Source organism: Aethalodelphis obliquidens, unplaced genomic scaffold, assembly GCF_003676395.1.
Source record: "Aethalodelphis obliquidens isolate GAN/ISIS:26980383/991018 unplaced genomic scaffold, ASM367639v1 scaffold125, whole genome shotgun sequence".
NCBI lineage: Eukaryota > Metazoa > Chordata > Mammalia > Artiodactyla > Delphinidae > Aethalodelphis > Aethalodelphis obliquidens.
The window spans coordinates 666954-691551 of NW_020838069.1; the positions used below are offsets into that span (position 1 = coordinate 666954).

Here is a 24598-nt window from a genome sequence, read left to right on the forward strand (position 1 = left end):
CAGCAGTCCAGGCCCCTCTCCATGGCCAGCAACCCCACGTGGCCCTTGTGCTGTTGTCCCAATAGAAGAAACCAATGCTGGTCACAAGGCTAGCTTTCTCCAGGAGCTCCTTCTGCTCTCCACCACCCCTAACTCCCTAACTCCAGCCAAGGAGTCCTAGCAGGGCCCACATGCTGAGCTTTTTGTAATACTGACCCCTCAGGCTTGGGGGCAGGATGGACCTGCCAGAATCCTGCCCCACCCCTGCCTGCCTTACACTCTTTCTGGCTTACCTGAACACCTGCCTCAGGAGTGCCTTTGCTCCCCATCTCCCCCCAGCTGGAGATGCCCAATCCTAACCCCAAACAGTTGAAGAGAATAGGAGGCAGCATTATCCACGAAGAGAGGCACGGAGGCTCTTCACAAGACTTGACCTTGCGGTATGTGTACACAAGGCAAGCCTGCTGGGACAAGCCTGCAAACCCACTGTGGGTAAACAGCCTGGGGCAGCTGCCAGAAGCCAAAGTTTTAGGGAATCAAGGGAAGAAATGGCCTGGCAGGACCCCACACCCTCCCTCCCACAGGAAGCCAGCTAAGATTAGCTCTGGTCCTCTCTGCCTGTCCTTTTGGAGGAGGGTCTCCTTTCCCACAGCAGTTTTTTTCCTGCTCTGTTCTCCCAAGGGATCCAGGTGGTTTTCAAACTACAGCAAAGAAAGACCTGAGAATAGAAAAAGAGAAAAGAGACTTCTCTCCACCCCCAAGTACTTCCTGTTCCTCAAGAAGTCCTTCCTGACCTACTGTCTGGTTGTCAGCCCCAGGCTGCTCCAATGCCTGCACCTTTTACCCCATGCTGTCAGCTTCTGGAGCTTCATGGGGTACACTCCACTCCTAGGGTGTGAGGTACCAGCAATGTTACCAACGATAGGTGCCTCCACGTGGGACCCAGAACCAGTGGGATCAAAGGGCAGGGGTCAGGCCCCAAAGAGCTGATGGCAGTGGGGGCTTCACGACACTGACACACACACACACACACACCACACACACACACCACACACACACACACACCACACACACCACACACACACACCCCAGATGTCGGGAAGGGGAGGTAGTCACAGCACCTGATGTATTACAGTGACTAAGTCTGCTTATTTGTCATTTATTTTTAAAATATATTTAAACAGCAGCAATCACTTCCAAAATGCAAAAAAAAAATTACAATTTTTAGAATAAAATTATAATGTTTATAATGCGAGTCAGAAAGAATTGAAGGTACAACTGAGAATCAAATCACACAGCACTGGGCATGGCTAGAGAAGCCAAGGCCCACTGGCTGGGGGGGTCAAGTTGACAAGAGGTCCCAACGAGTGAGGTTTCCACCCTCAAATCATACCCCCCCGCAACTCCCCATTGACGAAGCCAGTGTCCTCTAGGTTAGAGAAGGAGAAGCGTCAAAGAGCTGGCCCTCTGTGGGGGATCCCCCAAACCCAGTCCCCCCACCAGCCAGGGACCTGCTAATCGACCTCCTCCATGTTGCTGTAGGTGGGGGCTGGGCGGTCCACAGGGGGGGCGAAGCGTTCAGGGGCTGTCCGCGTGGGGGCCACGTCAGGGGCCTGGCCAGGGCCTAGTCCCTGCAACAGAATATGAGGACAGGGGTTGGGGGCTGCCCAGTATGCCGCCTGGCATCCCGGGGGTGCTGGCTTGGAGCCCTGGCACCCAAGGGAGGGCCCCAAGGCAGGCGCAGACAGCAGCGGCATTGAGACAGAGAGACGAGATCAGCCTGAACAGTCTCACTTTATTAACACTTTAAATACAGGAAGCTGCTTGGGCAGGGCTAAGCCCCAGGCCAAGGGTAGGAGCAGCAGGACAAACGGACAGACAGCTGGACGGGATACCCACCCTAAGATGCTCTGCCCCTGCAGGAGCCACAGTCCCCACCCTCTCCCCTCAGATGCACACACTGAGGCCCAAGCCCAGAGTTGGTCCCCACCACAGAGGCAGGCATGGCCTGGTGGGCAGGTAGGTAGGCCAGCTCACAGCAGCTGCCTGCAGGCGAGCTCATCTCCAGGGACTCTGGGATACCAGAGGATAGAACACGTTGAGCACGAGGGCCATCAAAGCTGCCACGGTGCCCAGAACAAAGTATCGGAGACAGCCCTCGTCTGGTGTGGTAGGGCCACGTGGCGGGGGGCCCACCCAGTCCTGGGGCCCCCAGGAACCCAGGGGCGCAGGCCCCTCGGGTACCGGCTCCTCCTCGGCCTCCAGCTCCTGCCAAATCCGGGAAGCCTACGGCATGCGGAAACGGCCATCAGCACCCAGGGCAGGGGTGAGGGGGTAGGGGGACCCAGTGTCCCCAAGACCCCTGGCCATGACAGTCCCGCCCAACGTAACCGGTGCTAACCCCGTACATCCCAGGTCAAGTGGCAGAGTGGTGGACAGGCAGGAGCCAAGTGGGCCATTCGCAGGGTTGTCTAGATGGAGAGCACCACAGTGGGAGAATCTTGATGGCATTTTGGCCTCAAGAAGCTCCCCTATCGACATGCAACTTCCCCACAGGGGTTGGGTGGGGGTGGGGGTGAGGGTTAGCTGGTCAGTTTTTTAGCCCAGGCTTCCCACAGAGGAGACTGGCTCATGGAGGACAGAGCTGCCAACCCCAGAGTCATCTCCTGGCTCCCGCCCACCTACATCCAGATCCTGATAGCGGGCTCAAGGGAGGAGAGGACAGCAAGGCGGGCTCAAGGGAGGAGAGGACAGCAAGGAGACAAGTCCAGAAAAGAGTTTCGGATGTGCCCACCAACCAGGCCTATGGCATCCCATGTCAGTAAGAGAGACAGAAGATCCTGAAGGCACAGTGGGGACAAAAGCTCACCTCAGAGAGGGTGATGGCCACGTTGGCTATGGCCTGCTGGATAGGCCCTGTCCTGAGTGCACATCAGAACACAGGGACGATCACAAGTGAGGGTCTGTGGGCTAGCATGTGGGGAGTGTGCAGAGGGAAAGTTGGGAGGTGTCAGGTACAGTCTGTTCACACCACTATACCCAGTGAAATTTGGAGCAGCTACTTGGCCCGTAGCCTATGCACACACCAATGGCAGCGCGTTGCTGTGTGTGTACCTCTGTAAGTGTCCCTGCAGCCTGGGAATCGCTCTGGCTAAGGCTTTGATGTAAGGGAACCCTGTCTGTGACTCTTAAAAATCCGAAGGTTCCAGGGGCCTAGGACTGTAGAAGAGGAAGCTGTGCCCTACCCCCACCCATCTGTGAGTTGGGCCCCACTAGCCTGAGCAGCCTCCCCGTGCCTCACCTGGCTGGCAGCAGACTCAGCTGCAGGGCCTAGGTCTGGGTGGTGTTCAGAGTGACCTGCCCGGGGGGGCCTCTCCACAGGAGAGTTCCGCCGGCGGTAGAAGAGTACATAGGCATAACGCGTCACGACCTGGCTCTCGTCTACCGTTGTCACCGTGCTGTCATCAAACAAGCGCCAGCCTATGGCAAGGTGGGAAGAGTGTGAACATACCCTGCACCAACACCCCTACCATCTATCCTGCTGGCTGTGTGTGCCCTCACCCACGTCGCTGCGCTGGCTGCTGCGATCATTGGGCAGGCGTGCACAGGCAGTGTAGTGGCCACCGATCATGCCTCCATAGTGGTTGATGACAGCGTACAGGTCATAGCTGGGCAGCTGCTCCTCTTTCTGACCGATACAGAACTTGCTCAGGTCCAGGTTCCTGTGGTACCAGCCAGAGAGAGGTGAGACAGTCAACAGGTGCCCTGGATGCCGACCTTGGCCCCCATGCCCTGACTACAGTCACGAGAGCCCACTGCTCACCGAACAGGGAACTCCACCAAGTCATTGATCTTGTCACGCCAGATGAAACTGCGAAAGGAGAAGCGCTTGAGCTGCACGATGAGCACATTCGGCAGGCGCCACAACAACAGCTGCTTGGAGGCCTCGCGGTGTTGTTTGCACTGCGGGCAGTACCTGACAGGGGACAGAGGCGGAGTCAAGACCGACAGACCTCCACTCCACTCTTCCCCACTACCTGCCTGCTGCCCTGTCCTCACCAAGCCTCCTCAGGTGCCAGCACCTCAGGCCGCGTAAAGAGGTTCAGACACTGGTCCAGAGTGAAGTGGCCAGCACGGGCAGCCTCACCAGCAGAGCCTGGATCCTCAGCACATTCCAGCTCCTTGGAGGCTACCAACACAAACTCCTGCAGGCGCTCATTGTTCCGCCAGACTAGAGCCAGGCTGCAGTCATCACCCAGCTCTAGTGGGGTGTCTCCTGGAAACGGGCAGGGAAGGGAATCATGCAGCTGTGGAGAGCAGCCAGCCCAACCCACGCCAGGGGTCCCTCCCACGGCCTCAGACACCTTTGTCCTCTAGCCGCTGCTCTCGGTTGGATGCATCAATTCTATAGATAAAGAACTGGGGTGTGTGGGAATTCATGGCTTCACTTGGGTGTTGGTACCCGGGCACAGCAGCTGTGAAAGAACATGATAATCAGAGCTTTCCTGTCTACCAGAGCCTAAACAAGCTTCCTCCAACCTCCCCTACCCCAGCTCCAGAGCCTTTCACCAGACTTTTACCTTCAGGCCGGGACACCCTCTCACCAGCAGGCAAGGAGCCAACTTCAATGGGCCCACTGGCCAGCATCTCAGAAGAAACTCCACTGGTGCTGGGCACAGGGCCCCGATCAGGGGATGCCCAGGCCCGGGGGACCCCTGTGTCCCCCTCAGCCACAGGGGTCACCATCTGGAGCTCCGGTGGCTGAACAGGGTCCCTGTCATTGTCCCCAGCCTCCAGGGAGCTAGTGGACAGCAGTGTGTTGCAGCCAGGGCCCTGGGACTCCAAGGCCATGCGGCCAGGCTGGAAGGGTGGCTGGAACACACTCACAGAGTACCTGGTAACAGGCAGCAAAAGCAAGTAAGAATCCAGACCAACGTGTCCGGCACCTCTGCACTCCACCCCCACGCCCCACCTACCCCACCTTAATCCAACCACTGGGCACTTACCGGGCATATCCCTCTAGCAGCTGAGCAAGACGGGCATAAGTGAGGCGTGAGGCAGGTACACTGACCAGGAAGGGGTAGCCAATGTTCTCAGGGCGGCAGAGGCCCTTATGGTCAGGCCAATGGGTTTTCTGACAGAGCCTGGAGAGAAGGAGGAGGTAAGACTAGGGCCTTAGCCACACCTCTACGCTAGGGCTAGACCAAGGAACTGGGTATGCCAGCCCTGCCTCCCCCAGGGTCTGGTAGAGTGGGGTGGCAGGTAGAGGGCTTAAAATATATGTGCCTTTATGTGGAGAAGAGGTAGGGCAGCAAGTGGAAGGTGGAGAGGAGGGACGGGGGGAGACCACGGGAGTCCTCACTGGTTGCAGTAGCCCACGCGGTAGCAACGGGTACAGCGCTTCAGCTTCTCATCCTCTGACTGCTGCTTCCGCTGGCAGGCTGCACACTTGGAGATGGGGACGCTGGGCACCTGGGGGCGCTAGGGTGGGTCGTTTGCCTCAGTGAGGCCAGGGCAGGCAGGAACGCCCCCCTCCCCCATCAGGGCCCTGTGCCATCAGGTTGGCCCCCACTCACCTGCTGCACCTCTAGCACCACCACCCGCTCCTTAGCCAACTCTGGGGATAGGAGCTCGAAGCAGAGGAGTGTGTCAGAAGGTGACACAGTGTCCAGTGAGTGGGAGGGCAAAAACACACGGTGGAAGCGATTCTTAATCACCTGAGGACAGAGAACACACAGATCCTATGTGAGGACAAGCCCTTTCCCTGGCCCTGCCACAAAGCACAAGATGAAGATATGACCTTGATCTTGGGTCAATGGGGGCAGGGTTGGGGATTGTGGCCCAAAAGAAGTATATGCCTCTGCTGGCCCCAGCCTCAGTGCCCAATGGAATAAGGAGCCTGGTGCCTCACAGAGCATGAAAAAACCAAGACTGGGGCAGGTATCAACCATACCAGCTCTCCACACCAAGGGCCTCTACCCGGCTGTCAACCAGTGGGCCCTGTTGAGACTGCACCGTGGTTACTATGAAGGGGCCGCATTCAAGGAGGCATCTCCCTACCTCTACCCCCGAGGTAAAGGACACTACCAGGCAGCAGGCTAGGAACCTTTGGGGAAAACCGGCACACAGATCTGGGAAAACAGGAGGGAGAAGCAGAATGGATAGAGAACGTCTATAGCTGGTGGATGGCTAGTCCTGCAGCTCAAGCTCCTTGTCTGAAGAAGGAAGAGCAGCTGGGGGCCAACAACAAAAGGGGGAATAAATCCAGATGATGGCTGGGAACTGAGAACACCTCAGTTACATAGCCCAAATGCCTGGTTTCAACCATGTCTCAACCAATAGCACCCCACCTGTCTTTGTGCAGTCACATGCACGTTTGTGTGTACACATACAGATGCTAATGATCGTACACACGTATCTGCGCGCTGCAAACACAGACATGTGTCCACGCGCGTAAGAGCCTTGGAAAGACAGACACACCTCAGCCAGACGCAGGTTCTCAGGCTTCACGTGGACACTCTGAGACAGGGAGTCCAACACTTCACTTGCACTGGAGTTCTCCTTGCTGATGCTCACCAGAAACTGTGGTGACAAGAGTACAGAGTCCATGGTGGGAGGTAGGCCAGGGTCTCTGCGAAAGCCCAGCAATACGGGCTTACTTCTCACCTTGACGGGCTTGCTGTGGGGCTCCCGGGCAAAATAGAAGATGGGGAGAACCTTTTGCTTCTGTGGCAAGGGCACCGGCAGGTACAGGAACGGGTCAAAAGTGATGGAGACCTGCAAATGTACAGTTTCCACTGGGTGGCCACAGAGGGAGTGGGGGGCAGGATGCTTGTGCCCTGAGAGCCCAATCCACGCCCTTGGATGGCTCTCAGGGTCTCACAGCCAACCAGCAAATTCTCAGGCTTGACAACACTAGATGGACGAGGAGAACCATTAGGAGAGAACAATCCCTGTTTCTGGTAGTTGAGGCCTTCCTCAGCCAAGCCGCTTTAACCATCTGCCTCTCATTTGCACACCTTGTGCCTTTCCAATCTTACCCATCCCCACCCCACCTTACATCACCCAAACATCACTTTTACCTCAGTCAGGAAGCCTACCAAGCCTGACCTCTGCAGCCCACACAGGGCCTAAGGCCTCCCCCTCACCTTCTTTGCCCAAATCTTGCCCTGCAACACCAAAAGATGCACATGCCTCTGACCCCATTCTGACCAGGCTAGCTAGGACAAGCTGGGGGTGTCTTTCTAGGAGAATCCGTCACACCTTTGCGCACACGGGGCACACCAGCTTCGACTTGTACTGTCCCTGAAATAGGTCCACGATGAAAGAGTCATTCCTCATCTTGTGCCGCTGCCAGGCTTCCTCAGCTACCACCTGAGGAGCAGAGTGGTGAGAACCGAGGAGACCTGGGGACGGAGACGTGCATGAGACATGCTCACCTCCGCCCCCAACTCTGACCTCATCAGGTCGCCCATCTGAGTCCACGGTCTCCGTGTAGGGCTTATTCTGAATACGGTTCAAGTCCTCGTGCAGCCCATCCAGCAGGAAAGCCATGAACTCCTGGGCATCGTGCTGTGCATAGCCTGTGAACTGGCTGGCCTTGCTCGCCACAATGGCCTGGAAGCAGGGGCAAGATGTGAGCATGGAGCTCCAGCACCTACAATGCACCCAGCTGGCTAGCCCTTCCCACCCTCTCCAGCCAAGGTAGGAGTGGCCACAGATCACCTTCAACTTGGAGGGCTGGAAGGCATGGTGGGTTCCCTTCCACAGCGCCCGGAGCAGCACAGCAAAGCCGATAGCCAGACGCCCACCAGTCCCCAGTGGGTTGTTGTAGTTGATCTCGGCCTCAAAGGAGCGGTCTAGGGACAGCAACCAAGGAGAGGTGTGAGCAGGGGAAGATATCCCCCATCCCCGGGGCTCTAAGCCCCCGTTCTCACCGTGGAAGAAGTCCCGCAGCTCCCGAGTATTGGACAGAGACTGGATGACGCTGTTCATGAAACAGGTGTTGCCTAGATTGACAAGGCCAGTGAAGCCCGGCAGACACACCTTCTTCTCTTCCTCCTCCTCTTCCTCCACGCTGTCTCCACTCACCGGGCTGTGGGGCATTGGAGGCACCATACATGTGGGCTTGGGCTGTGGGAGCAAGAGGGGCATGAGAGAGTAGCCCTGGGCTCTCCAGCCTTCATCCTTGGCCCTCCCCACCAAGGATTCTCACCGATGCCAGGTGTGGCTCTGGCTTTGGGGCTACATGCTCCATGGGGGTGCGGGCTGCCACACCATCTAGGCTTGTGTCCTCAGATCGAGCCTTGGGTTTCTCCTTCTCCACAGCCCGGGCTTCCTCCTGGCCTGTCAAGGGGTGGGGGGTACCTCCCGGTGGGGTTGAATCCAGAGGGGTTGGACCTGTCGGCACGGCTACCTTTGCACCACCCACTGCACCTTAAAAAGGGGGAATGGTGGGGCTGGTGGTTAGCAGCATGTGGCACGGGGTGGGGGTCTGGGTCATGAGGACTGGGCAATGAAGGGAGCTCGTGTGCAGACCTCGTGCAGCTGGGGCCTCCAGACCCCCCCAGCGCTGACTCTGCCGCTTGCGGAGGCAGATGTCGATGCGAGAGGCCGTGAAGCAGAAGGTGCACTGCTCTGGCTCGATCAGGTTCCTGCAGGAAGAGGCTAAACTCAGAAAATTAGGTGGAGGGGATGCAGGGCTAGATGGGTCAGGGGGATGGAGCCCAGGGTGGGACTTGCACAGTGGCGGGGCCGGGCACCACCCACCTGAGCTTCACCTGCCAACGGAAGATGGTGTGGGGCCCACAGCCCGGGTGCGGTCTCAGGAAGTTTCCGTCCCTGTAGAGGCAGAGCAGGGGCAGAGAGCAGAAGAGGCAGGAGAAAGAACATGAGACGCACTGTCCTGCCTGAAGCACACTGTCTGCCCTATGTGTCTGCCCACCCACCCACCTGGTCTGGAAGATAAGCGTGAAGTCCTGCTCGCGGAAAAGCACTCGAGATGTGTCCCTGCAGATTTCCTTCACGTACACGTGCACCACCACTGAGTCCGGCCCCTTCTCATACGAGTCATTCTTGACAAATGCCAGGTTCACCATGGACTTGGGCTCTATGTTGAGACCACATCTCAGCACCACCCAGGACAGGTTCCAGCCTGTTCCTACTCTACTTCCTACCCACCCACCAACCTTGCAACCCAAACTAGAGCTCTGCCTGCCCACCCCCAGCCCCACCTTTACCATCCACCAAGGCTGCAGCATCTGCTGCCACTGCCATCTCCTCTTTGGAACGATCATCTTTCTCAGAGTCTCTGCTCCGGGCCATGACTGGGGACACTGGGTCATTCCTGGGGGCTACTGCCTTCTTTCCTGTCAAAAGTGCTAGATTCTCCTCTGAGCCCAGGAGGCAGGTCTGGGGGTTCAGTGGTGGTACACGGAGCTGTTCCTCAGCCTCAGCCTGTTCATGGCGAGATTGTGGGCAGGATCAGCCCTGGGTCTGGCAGGCGGCCCCCCACTGCAGTCCACACCCTTCCCCCTCACCTCCCAACTCCCAAGCAGGCACCCCACTCTCACCTGGGTGGCCGGCTCAGCCAGGAATTGGGGGGCATCACCCCGGGGTCCAGGGCCATCTCTGGACCCTTCCCCCTCCGGCCCTCTGTGGAGATGCACAGCCCTCTTGGCACTGGGCCCTGCTTGGGCCCCAGGGCCAGCCCCTGCGCCTACCTCACCACGGCCCTGGGCCCGCTTCTGGTTCCGGGCCTCCTGCTTAGCCCGGCGGGGCTCAGGGCCTGGCTCCAGGGCAACAGGAGACGGCTCCTGCCCATTCTCCTGGCACCGCAGCCCTGGCACCAACTCCTGGGTCCCAAGAGGTTTCTTCTGCCAAAGATACAGCAGTCAGGCCCTGTTAACTACACTGAGTATCCCTACCCTACTCTGCTCTGAAACTTACCAGGAGAGAGGGCCACGTGAGCAGAGGCACCTTCTTGGGCAGTGACAGCTGCAGGAGGCCACCTTTGCGAGCCTGCACTTTGGTGCAAGAACTTTCTATCTCAGCATAGAAAACACCACCCCACTGCCGACCACCTGGCAACAGAGTGGGAGGAGTGAGCTGAGATAGGGGATATCAAAGGATTCAAGTATACTGCTGGGCTCAAAGCAGATGGACATACCTGGAAGCCGCACCACACAGTCTGTGTCTGTGAAGGCAGCATCTACCTCCTCCAGCCGCAGGGGACCGGCTCCCACACGCAGCTTGACAAACACCTCATCAGCACTCTGCCTCCAATCAAGCAACAACTCTACAGAGGAAGTGTCAAAAAGATTGTGAAAGTCTCCATGAAATTTTGATGGGAGTAAGCAGGTACCAGACACCCAGCCCTAATGCAACTGCTCTAGATAAGGACTATATCCCCAGTGCCCCCTCCTCTCCCCTAGCACTCTATCATCCAAAAGGCTTATTCATTACTCACCGTCTTTGGTTGGCTCCTCCCGAGTGAATGCTGACCCTGACAACAAAGGAAAGAACAGGGAAAGGATGATGGACAGGCAGTCTCCAAGACTATAACATCCCACCAAACACCATCTTTAGGACTTCAGCCAAGTACCCCAACTTCAAAACTGAGGCTCTACCCAGCCTGCTATTGGTCCTTCTCTCAGCATCAGACCAGGATGGAAGGAACAGCAAAAAAGTCATCTCCCAATCCCCAATCTGTATGCTCAACAGGAAGGGAGGAGGGGAAGGCCACAAGCACTCTGGGAATGCCACTACCACCTCTCCTAGGATCTCCATCCTTGTTCTCCTGGTTTGCTGGATCCTTCTGCTTCTTCTTACTGGTGGCCTCCTCCAGTCCTGGGGGCCCTCTCCTTGGGCCTGTGGTGCTGGCCCCGCCAGACATCTTGAGCCGCTTGGGTGACAGCCAGAGTGCCCCGGGGTCGGCAACGGTGTCTGGGTCAGGGCTACGGCGCTTTCTTCCTGGCCCAGCTATCTTGGCAACTCTTTGTGGACAAATTCTCCAGCAAGGAACTGACAGCCTAACGAGAAGGGGACAAGTGATCACTACCAAGGCCCAAAATTTGCTCCTTGGTTACACCCAGGGCTCAGCAACCTGGGACACTTCTAAGCCTATGGAGAAATATCTCTCTACTACCTGATGTAGCCCTAGATACTCTCAGACTATTCCTAAGGCGGAATAAATAATGCAAGTAGAAGCAACCACTTCTGGCTGAGCCTCCTAGATGCCTGCCATACAGACCCACAAAGAGAGAAGCCTCACTGAGGAGGTGTCAGGTCAAGGCAGCCATGGCCTGGGACCAGGCTCCTCCAATCTGGAGAGGAGCCATAGCTCCAGCCCACAGGGCTGGCACACTGAGCAGGGTGCTCACTTTTCCTTCACTCTCACTGGCTGCTTAGTCACCACCCGAGAAGTAGGAGGAAGGCAAGAAAGGAGGAGACAGACAATTAAACAGCAGGAGGACCAGGCTCTGTGGCTGAAAACAGGCCCAGCCCAGGTGCCACCACTGCCCAGGCATCATCTTGAGGTTAAGGAGCCCCACCTGCCACCTGCCAGTTCCCACCCTCCTCTGAACCTGCTTCTGTGCACTGCTTGGTTTTTGTTTTTGTTTTCTTACATCTGGAGAGATTCCCCTCTCCAGCTGCTCTCCTATGCAAAGAGGGGCCTGCAAAAGCTAAGGTGAAAAGGGTATTCAGATGTCACATTTCCCTTTCAGCAGCATCTCTGCCTCAGGGTGGGCATGCAGTCTGAGACTGAAACAGGCATTATCTCCTTCCTTCCCATGTCCACCCCCTCATCAGCTCTTAGCCAGTTTCCCACAGACCCACCAGTGGATTCTGGGCTGTTTCTCCATACAAAATAAAGGTCTCAAAATTGAGATAAGGGTGGGGATGAACGAACCATGGATCCAGGATCCCTGGCAGGCTCAAGCATGGCCTGAGACAGTAGTAGGACAGATAGTGACTAGTCTGTGCTCCCCAGAGTGTGAGTGTGTGGGAGTGGGGAGCGGAGGTTTGGCGGGGGACGGGGGGATTCTTCTACGGGTCAGATGTGGGACTGGTGGGCTAGATCTTCAGTGACGACAGGTCCAGAATCGAGGGGTGGACATCTGCTACCTCTTTGCTCCCAGGCCCCAGCTGAAGGTCGCGTCCCTACCCTCTCCTCCTGGGACGTTGAGGAAGGAACGGGGCTGCCTAGAGCCCCAAGGTGGCCTAATACGGCCGCGCGGGGTTACTGACCACAGACCAGCGCCCCGGCCGGGCTGCGACCCAGCTCCAGCCTCCGAACCCTGGGCCCGCCACCACCTCCTCCAGGAAGCCGCCCTCGCTCGCCGCCAGCCCTCTTCGAGACGGCAGGCCGGCCACAGGCTTTAGTGTAACGGCCCCGCCTGCATCAGTGGGCCCGGCACGCCGCAGGGCTCGAGGGGCGGAGACTGGTACGGCCCGTGACCTTGAACAGGTCGCCCTAGGCCCGCGTCTCGGCCTCCCTGCTCCGGCGAGACAGGCGAGCAGCGGCCAGCCCCACTCACCGAGCTAGGCCACTGCAGCCAGCCCTCTTCGGGCCCTGGCAACCCGCTCTCGATTCCGGTTCCGGCGTCAGGTCGGTTCCGGTTCCGGCGCGCCCCTCCCCCGTCCCGGCGCCGCCGCCACCACGGCCTCAGCTGCTTGTTTTGTTTCCACTTCCAGTTACGGCCGCGGGTGCCTGAACGCAGAGCTAGTGACGCACTTCCGGCGGGAGCAGCTCCGGGGCGGGCCGAACGGAGGAGGCGGGGCTCCGGTGCCTTGGCCTCGGTGGGGCCCTGCTGGTCGCAGCTTCTAGGTTCCGCCCAGAGACTCCGCCCTCCCCAAATCAGAGTCGGTCACACAGCGGGGATTCACACTGGTTTATTGGGGGCCTTGCCAGGCTGGGGACTTTTCCATGCACAGGCAGTAATAAGTGCGGGGCGAGGCTGGGGACTGGGGTAGGCCTCGGGTAGGGGTCACTGGCAGGTGTTGTAGATCTGGACCTGCAAGTTGATGGCTTGAAGCACACTGCGCATCCTGGCCTCCAGCCCGTCCAGCTGAGCCGCTTTGCCCTCCAGCGCCCGCTCGTTCTCCTCATAAGTGCCTTCCAGCTCTAGGAGAGACAGGTCTCAGATGAAGGGTCCTTCTCCCAGAGTCCCACATCTCTGGCGTCCCATCCTCACCTTGCAGCCGCTGCAGCTTGTCCTGAGCAGCCTGCAACAAGCCGCGAGCCTCATCCCGCAGTCGTTCTGCCCGTGCCTGTGCAGCCAGCACACCCTGGGCCTTGCGCTCAGCCAGGGCCCTCACTGTCTGGTACTGGTCACCTAGTGGGCCCTTCAGCAGCTGCAGATATAGAGGTCCGGGGCAGGGTAGTGGCCCAGTGGAGGCCCAGCCTCTACCCCCACCCCTTCCAACTGGCTCTGCCTCAACCCACCTGTTCAGCTTCCCGGGCACGACCCTGGGCACTGCCAGCTGTTTCTTCAGCGCTAGAGGCTGCCAGGCTATTCCCTGCTCGCTTCAATTTCAGAGCCTCCAGGAGACCATCCAATTGCTGAGCCCGCTCACCTGCAGAGCTCAATGCCTTCTCTGTACCTGCCATCCTCTCCTGAACCTGCCACGGGTGGGCCTAGGGTTAAACAGGTTTATGCAGCATGCTCACAACCTTGCCCCACTGATGTCCCAGGGAGACCACACCTGGTGCAGGGTCTGCTCTGTGTCCTGTGTGTCAACCACTGCCCCCTGGATGGCACCCTGAGCAGCACCCTGTGCCCGCTGGGCCTCCTCCAGCGCTGCCTGTACTGTCTCTGCCTTCTGTTTCTCACCCTCAGCCCGGCTCCTGGAGAAGAGAGGGAATCAGGACTTGCAAGTATCAGAACTAGGTGTCAAGGATGGGGTCCAAGGTTGGGGTCAGACCGTGCCCGCTGTGCATCCTTCAGTAGCTGCTCTGCCCGATGCACGTCTCCCACAGTACGCGCCAGGATCGTGTCCACATCTGCCAGGCTTCGGACCCGCTCTGCAATCTCGCCCGCCAAGTGCCGGATCTGCTCAGGTGACGCTGGGATGGAGAGCTCTAGCACCCGTGTGGCCACCATCTCAATGCTGTCAGGATCAGCCCCCTCCTCTATGGGGACACAGGCAAGGGCTTAAGGACACAGATTCCCCAGCACGGGCATGGGGACACAGTCTTGGGGTATGGACTCAGGGACCACACATGGGGTATGGATTTGCTAATAGGCATAAGGATGTAACCACAATGACAGGGACTATACATGGGACATAGATGCAGGGTCGTGGACTTGGGGACTACATATGGGCACGGGCTCAGGGTCCAGACACCCTGAGCCCTTGCCCATCTGTGGTCACAAACACAGGTACAGTGCAGGCCCTGACCCAAGTATGAACACAGACATGGGGGAAACACCACATGGCCTGGGCCACAAGGGAGGCTCACGGCTGAGGAAGTCCTTCACACTCTGGATAAGTTCCCGCAGTTCCTGGTTGGCCTGTTCCACCTGTCCCCTGGAAGCATTAGCCTTGTCCAGGGCTGCCTGGGCCCGCTGCTGTGCCTCGCCTGCCTGCCGACGGGTCTCAGCTACCTGGCTGAGGATGCCACCACCTTCTGCCAATGCCCGCTGCAGTTCTGCCTGTGTGTGGCGGGCCCGACCCAGCGCCAGATCCGCCATGGCTGCTGCCCCACTGCAGCTGAGGCCCCCACAACGGGGCTGCCCATCCTCGTCCCGACAGCCAGCACCCCCGCAAGGGCTCGTAGCACAGGGTGCATCTCCTGGGGACCCACACACCTGCCAGGCACAGAACAAGTCAGGGTCTGGGGGAAGGAACAGCCACACCCATATGTCCCACCCGACACTTGTGCCTCACCAGTTCATTTATGCCTGTCAGGCTCAGGGCATGGGTACGGGCAGAGAGCTCGCCCAGTGCCTGCTGGTTGGCCATGTGCTTGCGGTTGAAGTCCTTCTTTCGGGCACCCATCAGCACCTCTGTCCGGTGCCGTGTGGCTGCTGAGTTGCTCACAGGGCTGGGCACTGTCAGGGCTGACATGTTGGCACGACGTTCTGCCTCTGCAGACAGGCTGTGGGCATGGCGGATGCTGTCATAGGCACCTAAGTCGGGCAGAGGCAGGCAGTCAGCTGAAGATCAACCCTGATCCACCCGCCTAGTTGACCAACAACTCACCCAGGAAGTTTGAATGCTTGAGCAGGTCCAGATGCTGGTCAAGCTGCCGCAGTGTGAGATTAAATGCAAGCCCGTCTCGCTCTAGACTGCTTAGTGCATGGTTGGCATTGAAATTCTTGTCCTGCACATCTGTGAGCTCTGCTTCCAGCTGGGTCAGGTGCTCAGTGGCCTCCCCAATTTCACGCCTGCATGGGGTGATGAGGAGATATTATTTATAGAGACTTCAGCCCTAATGCATCGGGCCTCGGCCCCATCCCACCATGTATCCTCAGGCCCGTCCGCACCGCAACTCCTCTGTGGCCTCCACGAGCTGTGCAGTGGAGGCAGCTGAGGCGTTACGGGCACCGACGATCCCCTGCACAGTGCCCAGCTTCTCCTGCATGTGCCAGAAGCTGCTCTCAAAGGCACCCAGCACACCCGTCTGCTGCAGCTCCTGCGCCCACTGCTCCAGGCGCCGTGTACGAGCAGCCAGGTCCTGTACCACACGGTCCCAGTCCCCGAAGCATGCGTGGCAGGGGTGGCAGGCAGGAAAGACGCCCGAGAAGCCACGGGCACACTGGTCACAGCGCACGCCAGACATGCCCAGGCGGCAGCTGCAGTGACCTGTGGAACGGTGACACTGAGGTGTGTCTATCCCACGAGGGTCACAATCACAGGCTGCAGGAAAAGGGAAGACCACAGAGTTAGGGCGCCAGTGGGGCATCCTTGGAAGTCCCCCATCCACCCTGGCCCCACGAGCCCCCTTACCGCGGCACTGCAACCCAGGGTCTCCCCAGTGGAGCTCCTGGCACTCAGAACAGGTTCGCCCACCGAAGCCAGCATGGCAGTGGCACTGTCCTGTGAACTAGAGTGGGAACAGGGCAGAGGTCAGTCAGAGGCTGAACCCTCAAGACGTGAGGCAGGCAGCTGGCCCCATCTCCCCAGGGATCCACAGGAAGGTCCCATACCTCATTGCAGGTGGGGCCTCTGGCTCGGCTTGGGTGGCAGGCACAGGGCTGGCAGCCATGGCCACTGGTAAGGTTCCAGAAGTTGGGGGCACAGCGGTCACAGCTAGGGCCCTGGACATTGGGGAGGCATGGGCACTGCCCACTGCTTGGGTCACAGTTGCACCGGTCAGTGGATGGGCACTGCTGGGGATCTGTGCCCAGCAGGTTGCAGGTGCAGCCTATGCCAGCCAAGATGAGCACACTGGTTAAGGAGAGCTGGAGCAGGGAGCCCCACCTCAGCCACCCCCTCCATACCCACACTCACGGTGACAGCTCTGTCGGGCAGCCTGCCCATGGAAGCCAGGCTTGCAGTGGGCACAGTGCGGCCCCTCTGTGTGGTGTAAGCAGCGCAGGCATTGCCCCGAGTGGGAGTCACAGGCATCAGGGTCCGTGGGGTCAATGTTACCACTGCATTCGCATGGTTGGCACTGGCCGCCTGGCCTTGATGGGTCCCCAAAGTGCCCAGGGGCACAAGCTTCGCACCGCAGCCCTGCCCACGGTCGGGGGAAGGCGTGAGTGCTCAGCCCAGCTGCCCCACCCTGATCCCACGCCTGCACCTTACCCACTCACCTGTGTAGCCTGCCCTGCAGTGGCACAGGATCTGCTGGGAGTACCCATCCCGATGGCAAGAAGTAGCAAAGTGCCGCCGGCTCCCGGGGCCTTCAGGGCAGGGACAGGGCCGGCACTGGCCCCCATATGGCAGCCGTGGGTCCCCGTGGAAGCCAGCAATGCACCTGCAGGGAGAAGGAGGAAGAGCTGTGTCATCCCTGAGCAGCCCGCCCACCCACCAGCTCACTCATAGCTGCTTCAGGCTCACCTTTCACAGTGCTCACCCCCTGTGTGGTCACGGCATCCCAGGCAAGCGCCTGTGTGGGGGTCACATTCGTCTGCATGCCCGTTGCAGACACACGGCCGGCAGTTAGGGAATCCCCACTGGCCACGCTGGCAGCGGTCGCAGCGAAGCCCAAATGCACCAGTTTGGCAGGGGCATTGCCCATTGGTTGCTTCACACAGGCCGCTGAGTGCCCCCTCAGGGCTGCACTGGCAGGCTGGGGGCAAGGCAGAGGCTAAGCCAGGGAGAGGGTTTGAGGGGAGTTTGGGTGAGGTCACGGTAGAAGGTCAGGGAATGGAAGAGAACTGCAAGTGACCAGGGCTGAGAGTATGGGGTCCAAAGCAGAGCTGGAAAAAGGAAGAAGCAGAGCCAGAGGAAGGAGGGAGAACAGTAGTGGCAGCGGGGCAGAGGTGGGGGCGGTGTGTGGAGAGAAGAACAGGAGAGACAAAGGGGCAGGTGATACCTTGACAGCCTGTGGGGCCAAAGCCATAGTAGCCAGGGGCACAGAGGTCACAGCGACGCCCAACCACTGCAGGTTTGCACAGGCACTGACCACCATGGGGGTTGCACTCAGAGCTCAGTGAGCCCTGGGGGTCACACTGACAGGCTGTGGGGAGAGGGGACAGGGCAGGTCAAGCTGAGCCCACACACCTCCACCCCACCAGCCAAACCACAGGCACTCACGGAGGGCTCCGTTGTAGACCAGTGTGGACAGGCTGATGAGGAGCGGGGCGCAGGCCTCAGAGGGAAGGGTCTTGCTGGGCACCAGACCCTCCTCGTGGCAGCGATAGTGTTCAAAGGTGGCACGGCGCTCCAGAGAAGCCGCATCACCCCCACTAAACATCTCCAGCACCAGGACACGGGGCAGCAGCACCAGCTTAAGAGATGAGCAAGGAAGAATAAAGTTCAGACCCAGGACCATGTTGGAACTGCCAGGACACTAAGCTTAGCACTGCCACAGACCTGCCTCTTCTGTCACAGACCCCTTCTATACAGTCACCACTACAGGACCCATCCCACAGGCCCTGTCATCTTGGTTGGTGTGGGAAGAGGGAACTATTCACCGAGTCAATGAGTAGGCTGGGTCCAGAATAGGGGGCCTCAGGCTGGGCACCTCCTCCTGTTCGCACCAGCTTGAGATGCAGCTTGTAGGAGATGCCAGGCTCAAGGCAGACAGGTCTGGGAAACACCATGTACCTGAGGTAGGTGAGGACAGGTATGGGGTCACCCAGGCTTCCCATATCAATCATCTTGGGCCTCCCCACCCCACACACAGCAACCAAATCATTGGCCAAGAAAGATACTAGGGCTGGGCCAGGCCAAAAACAGCTGGACAGCCTGACGGAGAATCTCTACAGAAGATTCCCATAAATGTGCCTTCACTGGGATCATCACCTGTGCAAACAGTCTTGCTGAGAACACTCCATACAGCCTTGCAACCCCAGAGCATTTCCCTGGCACAAATGCTTGCCAATTTTCCCTCGATGCCCTTTTTACGCTTCCTCCAACCTCGACCTCCAGCCTCCAGTCACGGCTCCTCTTCACCAAGACTGCATCACCTCCCCTCACCCCAGGTCATTCCCATCAGCCTGCAAACCCATGCTAGGGTTATTTTATACCCCCTGAAAAAAATCTTTGCTCAAGATTTGAGTCTCTCCCTGGCTGCTGCTTTGTCTTTGCTCTCCTGACCAACAAACCCCTAAAATTTAACTGTAGTCACTGCCTCCACTGTCTAGCCTCCCACTCCAGGGGAGCTTTTGCCCCCTCCAGCATGCCATAGAGTCAGCCTGTCCCAAGGTCACCAGTGACCTCCATTTAGCCAAACCCAGTGGCCACTCCTCTATTCTTATCTGCTCCAGCATCCAGCAGCATGCAGTGAGGTCAGTGCGCCTTCCTTCCTGAGACGCTCTTCTCTTGGCTTCTGGGACCTTGTGCAGACTCCTGATTTCTCCCCATCCCCCAGCTACTCCCTCTCTACTGGGCTCTAACACTAGAGTACCCCAAAGCTTGGTTCTGCCCCTCCTTCCTTTCTCTGGTCATTTAATCTAGAGCCACCTCTTTAGGGACAAGTCCCAAATTTACATCTCCAACCTGAGCCCTCCAGTAATTCCAGACACAGAAGTCCAACCACCCACTGGCCTTGTCCCCCATGTCTAAGCATCTCAGAACTGCTCCTTCCTATGTCTCCATCTCAGCGAAGAACACATGCCATCCAGATGCCCAAGCCCCAAACCCTAGAGTCACCTTTCCACTTTTTCTCCCTTTCCTAAGCCATCAGCTCTGCCACTGGAACCCTCTGGAAACTTCCTTTTCTCGCCACCTCAACTGCTACACCTGTGTCCAGCCCACTGTCACTTAGCTAACTCAATAGCTGCCAGCAGATCTCCCAGCTTCCACCTTGGCCCTTTAGGTCTATTCTCCTCTCAGAAACTAGGGGAATCTTTGCTAAACATTAAGTCACAGTTGGCAAAATGTCTATAATGGGTACAGCCAGCTTCATTATGCTATTCTCTGTTTCTATGTATTTTTATTTTTACATGATAAAAAGTTAAGAAGAAAGTGATGAAAAAGATACATGAAACAAATACTACCCAAAATATAATTAAGCCTTAGTCAGACCAGTTACATCCCCACTCAGAGTACTCTGACACCCTCCCTTCCCCCCAAGGGCACTACCTATCCTGACAATCAATGGGCTCCCCTTATTTCCTGCCTTGGCCTCTGGAACTTAGACCCCTGAAGGAGCAGGTCTTGTTCTGTCTACTTCCTTCCTCTGACCAGTGCCACGCCCAGCAGCAGCTGGCAAACAGTACGCAGGAGGAGGAGGCACTTGAAGGAAGGAACAGATGAATGAGCAGGGGGGTCTTCCAAGTGCCCTGCAGGGAGCTTAGGGCTGACCCACAACCCCCCACAGTTGTAGGTGCTACCATTAGTGTCCTCACCTGGTGCCTGGTCGCAGGGTCCCTGGGATGTGGTCATCCTTGGGCAGCATGTGCCCACATGGGCTGTGGGCAGATACAGGCCCTGGGCGCTGCACAGTCAGTTCCATCTCTGCCCATTGCTCAGGTACCTAGGGGAATGGGGTGATGGATGAGATGCTCCCACATCCAGAGGGTCAGCTCTGGGTTAGGTGTCACAAGGTCTGACCTGGGGCTCCAAGCGCAGTAGCAGGTCATAGTCCATGGCTCTTGGTACAGAGGCCACCAGGAACTCCAGTGCCTCGCCTTCCCGCAGCCTAACAAAGCCTGGGCCAGTCCAAGATGGAATTCCCCCAGGGGTCACCAGGCGTGCCACCACATCAGGTGCCTGGGAAGCAATGAGGCTGGGGGTGTGGGCTCAGGCAAGGCACTGCCTCTTTTGCCACAGCCTGTCCCCAAACCCCAGCTCTCTAGTTGAGGCCCTGCCCGAGGCAGACACCCTCCCTACACCAGGCACCACCCATAACCCTGCCTCTCCAGCCATAATATCACCCATGCCCTGTCCTTCAACAGTGCCCCCCTACCTGCCCCCGAGCTTCCTCAGCCTCCCAAGTTAGGTGGTCAAGGAAGGGCCGGAAGTAACCAGGCTGCACCTGCTCACAGCGTCGCCCCACCATGTTCTGGCGGCAGTGGCACTGACCTGTGGCCTCGTTGCACCTGGGGAACACATGGTTACTCAAGAAGGATCCCCTTTCCCGCCCAGGATCTTTTCCCGCCCCTCCCAGGGCCCCTTATACAGTACTCACTGGGGATCCAGGGCACCACCGACATCACAGTCACACGGACGGCAGCCAAGTAGGTCGTGGCTCAGGCCCCAGTGGCCAGGCTGGGGGAGAAGAGGTTGCTGAGGGCCAGAAATAGACCCCCCTCTCTGCCCAACAGGGAATCTAATGATGGCTCTCAGCCTCTACCACCCCTTGGGGAAAGCCTGGCCCCCCGACCACTGGCTCCCACGCTTGGCCTCCCAGACCTGAGGCCTCTCAACCAGGATCAGACCCAAAGCCATCAGCGCCCACCCAGTGGGGCAGGGACACCACTCCCATCCCTATCCTCTGAGGAGAAGTGCAGAACTCCAGCCCCTCCAGTCGCACCAGGCAGCGGTTGCAGCCACGTCCAGTCACTAAACGCTTGCAGAAACAGGCTCCACTGTTGCGGTCACAAGGGGTGCCCCCTGGCACTGTGCCCCGTGTATCACACTGACATTCTGTGGAGAAGGAGACCCATCAGCACTTTGGGGAGCTGGGGCAGTGCTCGTGTCCAGTTGGGTCCAGAGTAAGAGGTCAAGGGTTAAGGTCAGCACAGGAGTTAGGACAGGAAGCACATACGCTGGCAGCCTAGAGGGTCACTGGCACTGAGCCCAAAGAAGCCATCACGGCACTGCTGGCAGCGAGAGCCCACCACATTTTCTTTGCAGCGACACTGGCCCGAGACCAGCCCCAGTGCAGGATCATCATGGGGATCACAGCGACCACCGTCTTGGGAACCCATGGGGTCACAGTCACAGGCTGAGAGCACAAAGAAGTGCAGGGTTACCCTTATGCCAACTAGCCCAGCACCAGTCATCTCTCAAGCCCCCACCCTAGATTCCCAGTCTGGCTCCACCCTCCATCCCCCCACCCCAAATCCCTGCAACCTGCACAGCAGTCTGGCACTTCAGCTCATACCCCAGGATCAGCCTTCCCTCTCCCATGTCCAATTCCAGCCTTACAGCGACACACGGCTGGGTCTCGCAGGTCCTTGGTTGGGTCACGGTAGAAGAAGGGTCGGCAGAGCTCACACTGGCGCCCAGCTGTGTTGTGCTGACACCCATCACACACACCTCCACTCACGTTGCCAGATGCCAGGTATATGGCCATGTCGAAGTGGCAGCTGTAGGTATGCCCATGGCACTCACACTCTTGGGAGAGGGGAGGGAAGAGCAGGGCAAAGGCCACTTGAGGGACCATGTCCTGAGAGTAAGGGGCTTAGGGGCCCCCAGTGCCACCTTAGGTCCCTGCCACAGGCCAGAATTTGTGGGTGGGGGTTCAGGGACTTTAAGGCTTCAGCATCATACTGGGCCCCTAACCAGAGCAGACTGTGGCAGAGGGTTGAGGGAGTCCCCAGGGGCATCAAGACCAGGATACCCTTCAGGCACAGCCTAGGTGTTAGGGGCTTAATCAACCAGCTCTAGGTTCTGCCCAGGGCACAGCCAGGCCACAGAGTCCTGGGGCTATGAGGGCCAGGGTCTCACTTACTCCTGCAGGCGTGACTGTGGCCGTCCTCAGCCGGATGCCAGGGCAGATCATGATAGAAATCCTGACACCGCTCACAGTTGAAGCCACGAGTGTTGTGTTTGCAGATGCAGGCCCCATGAACCTAGCAGGGTGGGTAGGCAAGTGGTCAGCACTGTCCAGCCATGCCTGCCCCTGCCCCCAGCCCTACTCCAGCCAGTTGAAGACCCTCACCATGCCCTCAGCATGGGCTGGTGCCCCTGGGGCAGGTGCACACTGTGAGGCGTGTCCATAGCAGAAGCAGTTGCCACGCACAACCAGCTCATACAGGGCATAATAGTACTTCTCGCGGATCTCCCGCCGTGGGTCAAGCAGGTTGTCCCCGAGCGTGTGTAGCCGTGTCAGGTTCACCCGTAGATTGGTGATCTTTAGCAGGTCTAAGTGGGGGAAAGGGGTTGGGGGCCAGCTGTCCAGGCAGGCTCTTGCTGCCCCATGCCCACCCAGGAGCTGAAGCTGCCAAGGTCACCTTGGGAGACCTCCTGTCTACAGCTATATGAGCTAAATTGGACTTGGCACCTGCCCTAGGAAGCACCCAGAATAGCTACTGAGGCCCCAGATAGTCATCACCAGCCGGAGGCTGGGACTGCGCCAGCCTCAAAGAATGGAACACTCACTCTGGATCCATGGGCTATAGGGGTCTGGAATAGGGATTGCAGGGTCCAGCACACGATAGATGACCTGGAAGGGCATAGAGTCATTAGAGACACTGGACCTGCCTCATGCCCGTCGTGCCCCCCTTCTGCCCCAAGCCCAGATCCCAGCCCTCACCTCGCCTTCAGTGGATGGCTCAATCTCTGAATAGCGAGACTCACAGACTACGTCATCCCAGTGCCGTGGGGGAGCCAGTGGGACTCCTGGGAAGTCAGCCCCACAGTCATAGGAGAAATATCTGTACACGTGCCAGGTGCGTCCAAAGTCTGCTGAGCGCTCCACCAGCATGGCAGCAGGGCGAAACGTCTGGGTGGGGAGCATGGCTGATCAGCGGGCACTAGGACCCAAGTCCAGCCCAGGCCCATCAAGAGCCCTGCCCAGCTGGGGCCTGCCCTCAAGCAGCTCACAGACAGGTGGAGGTGACCAGGGGAAGCCAAGCAAGGATCAGGAAGGGAAGCCACCTCTAGTGGGGAGACTCAGCGGTCACGGGGCCCAGGGAGGCAGCACCTGACCCAGCCTGGGATTGAGGCAGCGTGTACAAAGGCCTGGAGGGGGCAGGCAACAGAAGGTGTGGGAGGTTAAAGAGCCTCCCATCCAGCCAGGGCACAGCATATGAGCACAGGGAGGCTGGGCTGAAGAGCTGGGACTCTGTTCAGGGGCAATGGGGAGCCAAGCAGGGTGCTTCAAGCAGGCTCCCAGACACGCGGGCACCTTGAAGGTCATAATGAGGTGCGTGAAATGGAACTCAGCCTCCAAGTCCAGCTGGATGGTGACCACGGGGACACCTGGGGCAGGAGTTGGAGGTCAGGGACTTGAGGCTACTTGGTGGACAGCCCTGCTCACCCATACCTCACCCACAGCCTCACCATTCTCTGACTGCCACCAGGCTGCCCGGCGCTGTGGTGCAAAGCTGGTAACTACATTCTGGATGCGATGGCTGTTTGGGTTGTCTCTAGCAGAGAAGGGGCGCCGGGAGTCACACAGGAAGCATTTCTTCTCGTCCTGGGTCGGGTCAGGGTCAGGATCAGCGTTAGTACCTCAGCCAGTGGGCACCACCCTGAGCCAGCCCCCCACCTCAACTCCAATCACACCTGCAGGTGACTGACGATGCAGTAGGGCTGGGGCCCATGCAAGCCACAGGTGGATGAGGCGGTCAGTCTGTCAGCACGGCCCACCAGCAGGTCCCCTGTGGCGGGGTAGCAGCTTCCCCGCGAACAGCCTGGAACATCCGGGGCCGGGGCCTGGGCCAGGGCGGTGGCTGGCACTGGGAACAGGGGGTCAGCTGGTTCTGCTGCACTCCCACCCCACAGCCCCAGAGCCAGCTACCCCAGGACCCACCATCACATCCCGCAACCCCCAGGCCTTCACCAGGCCCTCTCACCACTCAGCAGCAGGCCCAGTAGAAGCTGCCAGGGCCCAGGCTGTCCCCGCAGGTCCCTCCCTTGTTCCCCTGCGGCCCGCTCCATCCTGAAGAGGAGAGGAATCAGGATGAGGGGGGATGAGAGGTCTGGGGCCCATGCCCATCTATCCCCTCCCTTGGGGTCCCGTGTTGACTCTGCCTGTGTGGGTCCTTGGCCGATTCCCCACTCGGTCCTCTGTCTGTCCGGCGGTCCCTCCACTAGCTCGGAGTCCGGCGACTTTGAGCAAAGTTGGGAAGTACGGCAGGAAGCAAAGCACGGAGCGGATCTCGGGCAG

The 24598-nt window shown here is 58.7% G+C and overlaps 2 protein-coding genes across 19 annotated transcripts; both read right to left on the reverse strand.

Annotated features, from left to right (window-relative positions):
• Window positions 1-1200: 1200 nt before the first annotated feature.
• USP19 (ubiquitin specific peptidase 19) lies at window positions 1201-12636 on the reverse strand. 16 transcript variants are annotated; one of them, XM_027098753.1, is made up of 27 exons: window positions 12519-12636; window positions 10747-11009; window positions 10448-10483; window positions 10148-10276; window positions 9928-10061; window positions 9552-9854; window positions 9219-9435; window positions 8932-9088; window positions 8749-8820; window positions 8518-8633; window positions 8195-8409; window positions 7917-8112; window positions 7705-7838; window positions 7438-7596; window positions 7243-7353; window positions 6646-6756; window positions 6460-6561; window positions 5556-5696; window positions 5342-5460; window positions 4986-5123; window positions 4560-4873; window positions 4344-4454; window positions 4039-4255; window positions 3803-3955; window positions 3541-3701; window positions 3281-3459; window positions 1201-1610 (listed from the first exon to the last, which is right to left on the reverse strand). In XM_027098753.1, exons 2-27 carry the CDS (start codon window positions 10871-10873, stop codon window positions 1494-1496), a joined length of 3969 nt encoding a protein of 1322 aa, XP_026954554.1. In that variant the 5' UTR covers window positions 10874-11009; window positions 12519-12636; the 3' UTR covers window positions 1201-1493. The 16 variants fall into 16 exon arrangements, with proteins under 16 accessions (XP_026954554.1, XP_026954553.1, XP_026954551.1 ...); XM_027098752.1 differs by having other exon boundaries at window positions 8195-8415; XM_027098750.1 differs by lacking the exon at window positions 12519-12636 and adding an exon at window positions 12229-12512 and having other exon boundaries at window positions 9552-9851.
• A 221-nt stretch (window positions 12637-12857) lies between these two features.
• Window positions 12858-24570, reverse strand: LAMB2 (laminin subunit beta 2). 3 transcript variants are annotated; one of them, XM_027098737.1, is made up of 33 exons: window positions 24463-24570; window positions 24285-24370; window positions 23995-24167; window positions 23770-23905; window positions 23615-23688; window positions 23021-23209; window positions 22867-22930; window positions 22427-22629; window positions 22217-22337; window positions 21691-21879; window positions 21308-21487; window positions 21074-21186; window positions 20729-20808; window positions 20507-20639; window positions 20152-20310; window positions 19947-20074; window positions 18069-18201; window positions 17689-17881; window positions 17468-17611; window positions 16990-17221; window positions 16743-16906; window positions 16438-16662; window positions 16134-16351; window positions 15934-16030; window positions 15471-15843; window positions 15187-15371; window positions 14872-15113; window positions 14444-14792; window positions 13906-14113; window positions 13687-13828; window positions 13427-13603; window positions 13176-13335; window positions 12858-13105 (listed from the first exon to the last, which is right to left on the reverse strand). In XM_027098737.1, exons 2-33 carry the CDS (start codon window positions 24367-24369, stop codon window positions 12969-12971), a joined length of 5406 nt encoding a protein of 1801 aa, XP_026954538.1. In that variant the 5' UTR covers window position 24370; window positions 24463-24570; the 3' UTR covers window positions 12858-12968. The 3 variants fall into 3 exon arrangements, with proteins under 3 accessions (XP_026954538.1, XP_026954536.1, XP_026954537.1); XM_027098735.1 differs by having other exon boundaries at window positions 16990-17239; XM_027098736.1 differs by lacking the exon at window positions 24463-24570 and having other exon boundaries at window positions 16990-17239; window positions 24285-24455.
• Between the last annotated feature and the right edge of the window lie 28 nt (window positions 24571-24598).